We start from the raw sequence: 12,151 nt of genomic DNA, 5'->3' as shown, positions 1-12,151 counted from the left end.
GTAATTATCAAGAAAATTCCAGAAACTTGTTTTCTCTATAAATGCAGTACAATGTGATAGAAGGAATATGAGCTCTGAAGTCAGATCTCAGTTTAAATACTGTCTCAACGACTCAATAGGCATGTAAACTATTTAGCATTTTGAAACATGTTTCTTTATGTAGAATATGAAGATACTACTCATAGGGTGAGATAAGTAAATGAGAGACCACATTATGTGTTATAGGTGCTCAATTAATGTCTCCTGCCTCAAACTCTTCCCACATTCAACTTGGTGGTACTTTTTGCTTCTTAGATTAATAACAAAAAGAGCTAATTATTATTTTATTATTTTTAAATACAATTTATTGTCAAATTTGTTTCCATACAACACCCAGTGCTCATCCCAACAAGTGCCCTCCTCCATGCCCATCACCCACTTTACCTTCTTCCCCACCCCCCGTCAACCCTCAGTTTGTTCTCAGTCCTTAAGAGTCTCTCTTATGGTTTGCCTCCCTCCCTCCCTCTCTGTAACTTTTTTCTTCCCCTTTCCCTCTCCCATGGTCTTCTGTTAAGTTTGTAAAGATCCACATACGAGTGAAAACATATGGTATCTGTCTTTCTCTGCCTGACTTATTTCACTTAGCATAATACCCTCCAGTTCCCTCCACATTGCTGCAAATGGCCAGATTTCATTCTCTCATTGCCAAGTAGTATTCCATTGTAAATATAAACCACATCTTCTTTATCCAATTGTCAGTTGATGGACATTTAGTCTCAAAAAGAGCTAATTTTTTTTTTTATTAAAAAAAAAATTTTTTTTTTAACATTTATTTATTTTTGAGGCAGAGACAGAGCATGAACGGGGGAGGGTCAGAGAGAGAGGGAGACACAGAATCTGAAACAGGCTCCAGGCTCTGAGCAGTCAGCACAGAGCCTGACGCGGGGCTCAAACTCACGGACCGTGAGATCGTGACCTGAGCTGAAGTCGGACGCTTAACCGACTGAGCCACCCAGGCGCCCCAAAAAGAGCTAATTTTTATGTAACATTTACCACATGCCAAATATGTATTATAACGTCTATCAATTCATTTAATCCTCAGAACTCAATAAGGTAGATATTATTACCCACTTTTTTCTAGTTGAGGCACAGAAGCGTTAAGTAACCTGCCCAAAGTGTCCCCTACTCAGTAAATCTCACAGAGGACTTGAACCTACTAGTAAGCTTGACTCCAAGACCTATACCTTTAGTCACTACACTATGATGCCTGTCTCAATTAGTGAATACAACCACGCTGTTATAAACTACCCACAAATTATGGTTGATTCAGTCAAGCCACTGATTTTAGATGATCTAAATAAATGAAATCTTGATAATTAACTATGGGAAAGACTAGAAAAAGAAATTGGAGGAAACAGATGGCTAAAGGACAAGCTTAAGCCAAAATGGGGCCATGCATTTATTCATTCAATAACTTACTGAGTGCCATTATAGGACAGGTACAAATCTAAACACTGAGAATGTTCCAGTCAAGAAGACAGACTAGTCTCTACTTGGATGGAGCAGATGATATGTGAATAAGTACCAAGCAGTGATGAGTACTAGAGATCAGGAGGTCTGAAAAATGCCCCTCTGAGGGGAGAATATGTGAGTGAAGAAGTGAATGACAAAAAGCCCACCCTGTAAAGATTAGGGGGAAGTGTATTCCAGGAGAGGAGACAGTGCCAACTGCTAAGGTAAGCAGTGGCCTAATCATGTTTATGAAATGGAAAGAGATCAGTGTGGCAGGAGTATAGTGAGCTAGGGACAGGAAATGCAGGCTGGGGTAGACATGCCAAGCTCTCAGCCCCAGCAGATTCTATTTGTACTATAGCGGACCATAAGAGTACAAATCAGGAGGTTGCAAAAATCTGATTTACATCTTTTAAGATTCCTCAGTTGCTTTGTGGAAGCAGACTATAGGGGGCAATGGTGGAGGCAGGGAGATCAGTAGTCCAGGTGGAAGATGCAGAGTGTGGTCAGGGTGGTACTCGCAGAGACGGAGAGCAGTGGACTATTTTAGGCTTGTTGCTACCAATGGAGGCCCTTCACAAAACACCTTAGCCAGTAGGGTGTTCTCTCTCCTTGAGACAACAGGGAATGACCTGATGTACTGTCTGATTTAGAGTCCTTGTCTTCAGAGTTGGCAGCAGTTGAAAATAAGCGAGTATTTGGGAAGAGAAAGAAGATCTTAGTTTTAGGGTAAACTGCATCCTTTTAAAAGAGCTGAAGGGAAGACTAATTAGGGACAAGGGTAAAAAAAGGTGGATGTTTCTCTAAAGTGTAAGATTCTCAGTTTACCTGTGTGGAGCTGACATGGGCCCAGAGTCACTAATCCCAGGAGGCCAACCTGGAAGGGATCCCAGAGGTCATTTAGTGCAAACCAGTACTTATTAGTTGTGTGAACTTGAACAAGCATTTACAACTTCTCTGAATTCACTTTCCTGATGTATATAAAACTGCAATAATAAAACTAGTTCTGTATAGGGTTGTTGTGAAGGCAGAATGACACGGTACATGTTAAAGAGCCCAGCATAGTGCGGGGGTTATTTCTTTCCTCCTACAAATGAGCTATGACTTTCCTGTCTTTTTCTTATCTAAGGGCCTTCAGTTAGATTTCTGAGTCACATGGTAATGTGGATGAACAACAGGCTAAAACTTCAGGAGCCCCAAAATTCCATTCTTTTCTCCAGTTCACTTGTCTTTTGTCGTGGGGCTGAGCTGATGAAAAGTTTATCTGGGTTAGAATTTGGGGAGCTTGTTTGGATCCACTGTCCTCCCCGCCCCAGTGTCAACAACAAAGCACCAACCAGCCTCGTCCGTGCCCAGTGTCACAGTCATTTCCACCTGAGCTCCTGTCGTTCTCTTGCCTAGTATGCCATCTCTTCCTCTACTTGGCCATTTCATACTTCTCTCTCAGAGTCTCACCTAAGGTCAGTTAAGTCATTCCTAAAGGCTACTGAGCTTCATTGATTTCTTCTTCCTCTAAACTTCTACAAAGTTAAAATCTGTATGTCGTCTGTTAGCCCTTAATCATATACTCTTCATTGTTGTTGTTGCTCCATGTGCCCTGGTCTTATCATGCCCACCAGAATGTAAGCTCCTTGAGGAACATTTTACATTTCATCTGTATCCTCAAGAGAATGTGGCAAAGACAAGTACACAACAATCTATGGGCAAAAATATTTGTAAATCAATTAATTGGCTGGGCCTTGAGCGATCTTCTTTCTAGCCAGACTTCATAAAAGGCTAACTAAAATAACCCCAGCATCAAGGACAGTTAAAAGACACTGGATGGGCTCCATCTGCCAATCCCTACCCTTAGAAATCAGAGGCGTTACAGAAAGAGCAGGTGTGTAGGAATGGTGGAACAGAAAATTTGATACCTAAGAATATACTTTTGTTATTTAGTCAACTGTCTTAACTCTTCCCTCACTGGGTGGTGCTTTTTACTAAAGTTAAGGACCAGCTACCCCATAATGGTAAGAGTTAGCTTTTCTCAGTTCAGTACTTTGGCTGCTTTGTTGCTACTTCTGATAGAGCTGCCTATTTATTCATTATTAGCAGAGCCTGGATGACTAAAGTGACCACTTCCTAATGGTGGTGTCCCTCTCCTATGTGATATCATCTTACCATCTCCTCAGTCAAAAATTACCTACCAATATAATGGACATACCATAGTGTGATTTATAAGACATATATATTTAGTCATTCAGATAACCAAATATATTTCTCATGTATATTCAGTCTTCATCCAGTTTCTGACTCAGCTCCAAACCCTTGGAATTCCCCAAGTGTTGACAGAGATAAAAGTATCTTTGGCTGTAACAATTAATGTGACTTTTGGATCCCACCCAAGGGCAGGGGCTGTTGCCAGGAGGACCAACCATGTGATTTGAGGGTTGGACTTCCAGGATACCTCTCAACCCCTCAAGGGAGATGGGCTGGAAACTGAATCAAACAATGGCCAATGATTTGGTCAAACATGACTACACAATGAAGCCTCCATAAAAACCCAAGAGGATGGGGTTCAGAGAACTTCCAAGTTGGCAAACATATAGAGATGTGGGGAAAGTGGTGCCCCTGGAGAGGGCATGGAAGCTCTATGCCCTTTCCCTAGACCTTGCCATATGTATTTCTTCATGTGGCTGTTGATTTGTTATCTTTTACCATATCCTTTAATAAACTGGTATGTAATTTTTTTCCTGAGTTCTGTGAGCCATTTTAGCAAATGAGAAGAACCAAAGAAGGAGGTCGTTGGAACCTCCAATCTGTAGCTGGTGGTCAGAAGCACAGGTAATAGCCTGGGGCTTATGACTAGTGTCTAAAGTAGGGGGCAAGGGACAGTATTACTGGCCTGAGCTCTTAACGTGTGGAATCTGATGCTATCTCTGGGTCGAGTAGTTAGTGTCAGAATTGAGCTGAATTCTTAGACACCCTGCTGGTGTTGGAGAATTACTTGGTATTGGGGCGGGGGTAGGGGACTCCACCACCCTGCCCCCACATTGGATTTGGGTCCAGGAATCCAAAGAGAGGGCACATAATGCCACCTCTATGAGGACTCCCATTAATCTAGATCTTTTCATTACTTTTGAATCAGTAAGCCTGCCTTTCAAGACATTCCTTCAGCATTCCATAGGAATGAGTGTAGTAGTCAGTTACTTTAAGGAGTTTTAAAGAGTCTTTAGATGGCAGGCATGCCAGCCTGCCTCTGTCTATTGGGCTTTATTAATTGTTTGCATAATTCTCCACCTTCTGCTCCATTAACATCGTTCTATTTATAAAAGCAACAAACATTACAAAAGGCCAGGGCTTGGACACTGTAGTAAATTAGATTTAGATCCTGTGCTACAAACTCTCAATTCATCAGAGAAACAGTGATGCTAGAGAGAGGTGGGCATAATTCGGTCATTCTCAGGAAGCAAAAGTCTCAGAACCCGAAGGGCGTGAAATCTAGTTTCAATTTGCTGTTATTGACCGGAGGCAAGAAATGTGACTTCCATAGGCCTGTCATTTCCCCTTCTCTAAAGTAAAGACAAAAATACCTTATTCGCTTTGTGTCCCTTTTATCTTAAGATCCCACCCTGAGGTAAGAAAGCAAGTGTCTGTGAAGCCAGGGAAGTGATTTACATTAATGCATGCCATTCTCATTACCGTCATTACTGAGTAATACTGTGCTACAGCTTGGTGACTTTAGGGAAATATTTATAAGAGTCTTAGAGAAAAAATAAAGAGTAGAGGGAGATGGATGGGAAGGGTTAGGAGAGGCAGAAAAAATGTATATATAAGAATGCAGTAAGAGCCCTAAGGTCAGCTCACGTGGAAAAAAAGTGCCCCTAAGCTCAGTTTCTAAGTATGGCCTCAAGTGCAAATAGACTCACCATCCTCGATGTCATAGGCGTAAGCAGAGAGGCGCAGGGTAGTGGCGCAGTACTCGCATTTGAAGCAGCTCCGATGGAAGAACTTGCCCTCAGCACTCAGCCTCTCCATCACGTAGACCCGCTTCTGACAGAAGTAGCACGTGTCGCTGCCTCCTAAATTCTGTGGGAACTCCTTCTTTATCGAGCCCTGTAATGGGGGATGGTGGAAGATCTGTCAGAGCCAACACTTCTTAGACTCACCTCCTGGAGGTTCACGACCCTCTCCATATGTGAAACTAACCCTCACTAAGCAATTTTGTTTTGAGACAGACTACGATGACTCACTTTATTATTGGCTCTCCTGAAAAACAATGGCACTACTGCAGTGACTGTCACATGTGCCCTCTATATAGCAATCGGCATTAGCTGGGTTCTGAATCGATGTTAATCAACACCCAAGAGGAATCCCCAGTTGGTTTTACACAATTTCATAACAAACCAAATTATTTTGACAGAATTGTGTTTTGAAGGTAGCATAAAAATACCTACTCAGAGTTCACGTCGTTCTACATGAATGTGGGCCTCCAGGACTCCAGAGCAAACAATCACTTTTACAGATACTAAGTATGTTTTTCCACACAACATTCTAAACAGTCAGTCAGTCCTAGAAATTCAGTTACAAACTTCAGATATCTTTAAAAAAAGTTACCGCATGGCATATATTAGGTATATATGTTACTAAGCTACTTAGAATAAACCAGGTTTATTTACCACAGCTGTGCTATATCTAGACAGACGGTGCCCTTAATACATCTCTTACCAGTTCCTTCTTGTCTAGAAGGGTTTTGGGCTGTTCTTTCCTTTGAAGCTGATTGGCTATCTGCTCAGCCAATGAGCTCACTCCGCCAGTGTACATCTTTATATACTTCTATTGGTTGGAGATTATAAAATGACCAGAATGATGGAAAATGAGAAGGAAAAAAAATAAATAAATTAAGAAGACAGGGGGAAAAAAATCTTTGAAAGGTATAAAATGAATACAAGGTGCAGCAGCAAACCATGCCAACACAGTGCCCACAAGCAGGGAAACTTGGTGGTCAGAAAAATGGGTGTCAACGTCCACACAGAGGTATCAGCAGAGGTAAGAGTAATGCCTGCAGGAATAACTAAACTCAGTAAGGGAGAACTTAGTCTTCCATGTCTTTTCGGAGCATATAGTTCAGGGAGGTGGGAAGACAGGATGGATACAAATATAGAACAGAGTAAGAAGGGCCTATACCCTAGTGACTCAAATTACATACAAAGAATTCAAGAGGAATAACTCCCACCCACATGGCACATGTCCAGATTAACATTATGTTTCAAGTTGGGTCTAGGAGAGGGCTTGGCAAGTTATTTCACATTTAGAAAAAAAACTGAGCTTGGGGTGCCAGGGTGGCTCAGTTGGTTAAGCGTCTGACTTCGGCTCAGGTCATGATCTCGTGGTTTGTGGGTTCGAGCCCTTGCATTGGGCTCTGTGCTGACAGCTCAGAGCCTGGAGCCTGCTTTGGATTCTGTCTCCCTCTCTCTCTCTGCCCCTCCACCACTTGCACTCTGCCTCTCTCTCTCTCAAAAACAAATAAACATAAAAGACATAAAAAAAAAAAAAAGAAAGAAAAACTAAGCTCACACTTGCAAGGCTGATTCTCCACTTGGGTAAAAGATGCCAACAGCCTAGTATTACTCGTGATGATCACCTTCCTCCTATTAATGCTTCACTCATAACCCCCGTCATATGCATCAAATATTTCTGAGCTTTATCTGGAAGAATCCTTCTCAGTCCATTCTCCCTGTTAATATTTATCTGTTCTACCCAGGCACTAAGGCCAAAGTGTTCTAGACTGGGTGGGCATCTTAAACACAGCTGCAGGAGGCTAACACCTGGAGCCATGCAGACAAGTTGCTTAGTTTAGTCTTGGGAAGTCAGGAAGTCAGGAAGTCTTGGGAAGTTTCTAGTCCAAGAGGGGTTATTTTTTCATAGGTTGGAAAAAGAAAAGAAAAAAAAAAAAAATCCAACCAATTCAATCCTCTTTCTAGCAATGTTGAAGAAGTAACAAGCAAAACTACAAAATTTCAATTGTAAGCCTTCCTGCTAGGCAGCCTAGCTTTGAGCCTGTCCCAAGGAATGAGGTCAAAGTCTTGCTGACAGTCCTTTAGAGACTCCCAATGTGGAGATGGCCAGGACACCTAGTGTGCATGACTCTCCTCTCATAAACTGTGTGGAATAAGAGAACTGCCTAATGAGTTTGGGGAGCCCTGTAATTCTGACTGAGAAAAACACTCCAGGAGCAGTTGTCTTGGGGATGTCCACAACCCTGTCAGGAAGTGGTTTGAATGGACAACACACAAAGCCAGGTGTGAGAGAATCACTGACTTGAGCAATGGCGTGCCCTGGGCTGAGAAGGGACAAACAAGAGAAGTGCTCCAGGGGTGGGGGAACAGGGGGAACTAGCTCTATGTGAACACGAGAATAACAGAAGCACAGATGAGCAAACAATTCTCCAAGGTTCAGCTGGAACTGAGGAGTCAATTCTATTTTTCAATTTAAAATAAGGAGATTTCCAAGGATTGGTGCCATTTGTTCATTAACTCCACAGCTTATACCCATTAATGGTTGAGAAAAACAAGTGGCTCTAAGATCTAAACCTTCTTTAGATTAGAGCTGTTAGGGAAACTTACTCCTGGAACAGACTGACACCAGGCAGAGCTGAGCAGGTCACTTAACAGCTGACACTGAGGGTGCAGAAAGTAAGTGAGGGTGTAGGCCAGATGCCACCCTTGAGGCTGGGACACTGAGCAAGCTCTGGATCCTCACTGCTCGGCCAGGACCCTTCCCTCCCACCAGAAACTGGCATCCTCAGCAAATACAGCCCAGGGCTGCCTGCGTGCAAAGGCATTTGTCACATTCAGTTCTCAGCAATGCGGTAATAATGACAAGCATCCCCCAAGAGAGGTGGAAACTCAAGTTCTATTTTCTTCTGGCATGAATAGCAGATGGTATCCTTCTCCCCACTCTTAAGAAACAGTCTAAATGTGGCAATTGCTGGACTTATACTTTTGCCGCCACACATGCATATGTTTCCACACACGTACCACACAGACTGCTTGAGGACAGGAAACATAAACAGAAAGGGCAAAAGGATCTGCCAACCTCTCTCTAAACTACTCTATAGCTGGATCAGTTCCACTGTGGGAAATAGCAGGGTTCACTCCTCAAGTGATTACAATGCAAGAGGCACCCACAATACTGCATATTCACCACTCCATTTAAGAGATTTAATTACACTATTGTTCATATTTTTTAATACATATCCATACGAAGACATTTGGAATTTAAAAAGTTAATGGCTGAAAAATGTTTGTTGTTATTTTATATAGTTGAAATATAATAGAAGTGGGTTTACTGTGACAGAATTTGTTACAATGAAAGCTAGCAGCCTCTTTAACTTTGGTGTTTGCCTATAGACCTCACATGCAAAACTGACAAACACACACACACACACACACACACACACACACACACACACACGTGGATTCCCACAGAAGACAGGCCAAAGTTAAGAGCTCTGCAACCTCCCTCGGGCCTGATGACATTTGTGTAGGTGAACTGAGGAGAGGCTGGAGAGCAAAGAGCTTTGCCAAGTTCCAGGCTGTGCTACCTGTCGGAGAGAGTCAGAGGAGGGAGAGGCGGGGCGGTTGGAGGAGCGAAGACTAAGAGAAAGCTCCCACTGGTCAACAAAAAATCGGCGAGAAGGTTCAGGCTCTGGCTACAAAATACAAGATGGAGAAAAAAAAATCAAAGGAAATGTTAAATAAAAAGTTACACACTGACCTGAATGTAAGGAATTTGGGAGTTTTAGACCTTTACCTAAGTAACTAATGCAGTAAAGAGACATTCTTAGTTCCCAAAGGTGTGAATGGCTCATTCAAAGCTTCCATTTTACTTTCAGCTCGCTCACCCTTGCCTCATGCTTACAGTGAAGCTCGCTCTGGAACATGGTCACTGTAGACATGAGCCGTCTCTGAAAGCCTTGTCTTCTCTTGCTTGGTGGTTTTACTCCATCCACCCCAAGTGGATAAAGCTGCCTGCCAGCCAGGAGGAGACAGAGGCCAGGGGCTATGTCCTGCTCACACACCCACTTTATGTCCTCTGTAGAGACCCTCACAGACTTGAGCTGGGAATTCTCCTGGGCAGAAGGAGACTGTACCACCTCATCACTCCACTGGCCTTACAAACAGCAAACAATAGCAATAGCAAATCTAGAATGAAGTTTACTCCTCCATAAAGGCCAGAAATGTGGCTTTGCCTCTTCCTATTGCTAGTGCTCAGAGAAACTCTGCCTGCCAAGGAGCCAGCCAAATCCCAGCAATGATCAGGAGAAAAGATCCCAAGTCCTCTGCAGACTGCATGCAGCATGTGTTGCAAAAGTAAGCTGGCATCTTCCTCGGTGGTGGGCCCATGCAGCCAGGAACTGTCCAGTCCCCAGAGAGGGAGAAGGGGCCTGAGAGCTCTGGCAAGTGATAACTGCTCAGTTTCCTACAAGGTTCAGGATGAAATACTTGCAGGGTGGAGGGAAGACCTGTCATGGTAAGAGAAGCCCTCTGCCCCTCTAGCTCCAAGCAGATCCATCACACCCCCAATTTAGTCCCTCACTAAATTCACAGCTTTGAGCGGTGACGAAGTGGAGTGTAACCATCCCTGCTCCAGATTCTCAGCCAGCTCACTGGCCCTCGGCTCAGCACTTGGGGCAGGCTCAGAAACACAGGCCCAAGGGGGGGATCTCTGTAGAAGACTATCACCCACCCGAGAGAAATAAGAGAGAAGGCAACTCTCCCAGGGGTGGCAAAGCAGTGAAACTAATGGGAAGACTTGGGGGTGGGGGTGGGGGGTGGATAGGAGCAGGTGAGTGCACAGGCAAGATTATGGAATAGTGAACAGAAAATCCTGGAAGAGCACACATACAGTAACCCTTACAAGTATCTAGACAGGACCCCTGCAGTGAAGAATCTGGAAACCAATCCATTGGGAAAATGAAAGAAAATTCCCTGCAAACCTTCTTGCTTCCTGAGCTCAAAATCCTACCTTTCTTCCGGGGGCATTGTAGCCCTAGACTTCTGATAATTTCTCCCTGCCCATCTCTCCTTTTATTTTACACACTTCCCTCTATTCTTCTTTGCTTAGGCACTGCTTCATTAAAAATCATCAGGGTCTCATTAACTATGCATTCCCTGAAATGTAGGGCTTGCCCTTCTTTGTGAAAATACCTACTTTTCTTTTTGAGGGGAATACAGCCTGGGAAGAAGGAAGAAAGAGGCTGGGCACACAGTGCTCATGGTAGGAAGCAGCCCCAACAGAAGTGAAGAAAGCAGAGCTGGGCCGTGCGTGAGGAGATGAAATGGACACCCTCCTTCCACTTCGGCCCCGGTCTCTCTCCCTAAGCCAGCACCGATCCACGCATGGTCCTGGCAGCACAGATTGCCTGCTTCTTGCTTGGTGACGGGGTGTAAGAATACAGCACTAGCTTCCTTCGCAGTGACTGTATTTCTCAGAAAGCAAAGGCAGAAGGAGAGGTAAAAATAAAAGAAAAAAGGCCCATGTGAAATTAACAGTTACAGAGGATTCTTCACTCTTGCTGCAGAGCTTAACTCACTCAGGGATCAGGTTTAAGGGTAACAGTAACAACCGAAAGTTTCAGAAAATAAACTGGCTTTTAAAAATGGGCATCTCTGCTATTCATCAAATTATATGATGGCCAGGTATAATCACTAGATCCCCCTTCAGTTTTTCAGAAGAGACCCACTAAAGCTTTTCATTACACACCCCTATCTTGTTACCACCTTCCTTCCCCTCCATCAGTTCTTCATACTTGAAAAATCCCCACACCAGTAAGAGCTTTGGCTCTCTCATTATTTCTACCTCAAGATCCCCGAATGTCCAAAGATATAAGCAAATCCCACCCACTTACTGATCTCAGTGCTGGGCAGATGAATGCTCTCCTGTGAATGCTATTTACATGGGTCAACATGGTTAAGCAACAAGAATTCTTGCTCTTGGCTGAGTGACAAGAGTGTGCACAAAGCAAGGGGAGAGGGGACCATCCCCACCTTCCCTCTGCCCCACCACCACAGCGTGCCCCGTCCGTTTGGCTCTCAGCATCCCATGCCATGATTCATGCTCTTTTACCCTCTCATGGTGGGGACTCTGCTTGCCACGGCTGTCAGCATCAAGATCCCTGTATGTCTGTTAATAACAAAGTAGAGACTTAAGCTCCATCCAAATGTTCTATGTGGACCTACTAAGTGACAGTGCCAGATATTCAGAATTCATTTCAACACATATCCCCTGCCCCTGACAGATCCCCACCCCAGGAAACCACAATCCCATCTAAATCAAATCCCATGATCCCAGGACAACTTTCTGTCCAGCACTCTGTCCATCTGGCCTCCAGTGAGGTCAGCCACACAAATAAAGAACTATGGTTAGTACAAAAGTGGAACAAACATATTTCTTTCACACAGTGGCACAAGATCAGAGGCATTAAATGGAAGGTTTAAAATGAGAAGCTGGTTAGGAGGGTGAAAGGGTGAAGCTTTCCACAACAATATATTAGAAAGGAAAGGTGGGGAGATGGAAACTGCCTGGAACAAATGGCCGTTAAACAGTCCAGAGGAAACTCGAGGATGGGGAGTGGTCCCTGAATAGGAATATGGGACCAAAGCATCATTTATTAAAG

At 43.7% G+C, this 12,151-nt stretch overlaps 1 protein-coding gene across 2 annotated transcripts in view; it reads right to left on the bottom strand.

Annotated features, from left to right (window-relative positions):
• Nucleotides 1-12,151, bottom strand: part of MICAL3 (microtubule associated monooxygenase, calponin and LIM domain containing 3) — a 205,194-nt gene that overhangs the window by 79,770 nt on the left and 113,273 nt on the right. The window contains exons 20-23 of one of the 2 annotated variants that reach the window (XM_042991469.1): nt 11,602-11,658; nt 9,077-9,184; nt 6,199-6,306; nt 5,400-5,586 (exon numbers count right to left, since the gene is read on the bottom strand). In XM_042991469.1, the coding sequence (XP_042847403.1) occupies nt 5,400-5,586; nt 6,199-6,306; nt 9,077-9,184; nt 11,602-11,658 (460 nt within the window). The remainder of the gene's footprint in view (nt 1-5,399; nt 5,587-6,198; nt 6,307-9,076; nt 9,185-11,601; nt 11,659-12,151) is intronic. The other variant, XM_042991467.1, reaches the window with a different exon arrangement.

This window comes from Panthera tigris, chromosome B4 (genome assembly GCF_018350195.1).
Source record: "Panthera tigris isolate Pti1 chromosome B4, P.tigris_Pti1_mat1.1, whole genome shotgun sequence".
NCBI classification, from domain to species: domain Eukaryota; kingdom Metazoa; phylum Chordata; class Mammalia; order Carnivora; family Felidae; genus Panthera; species Panthera tigris.
Note: the sequence above shows the minus strand (reverse complement) of the source record. Positions and strands in the feature narration are given on the sequence as shown.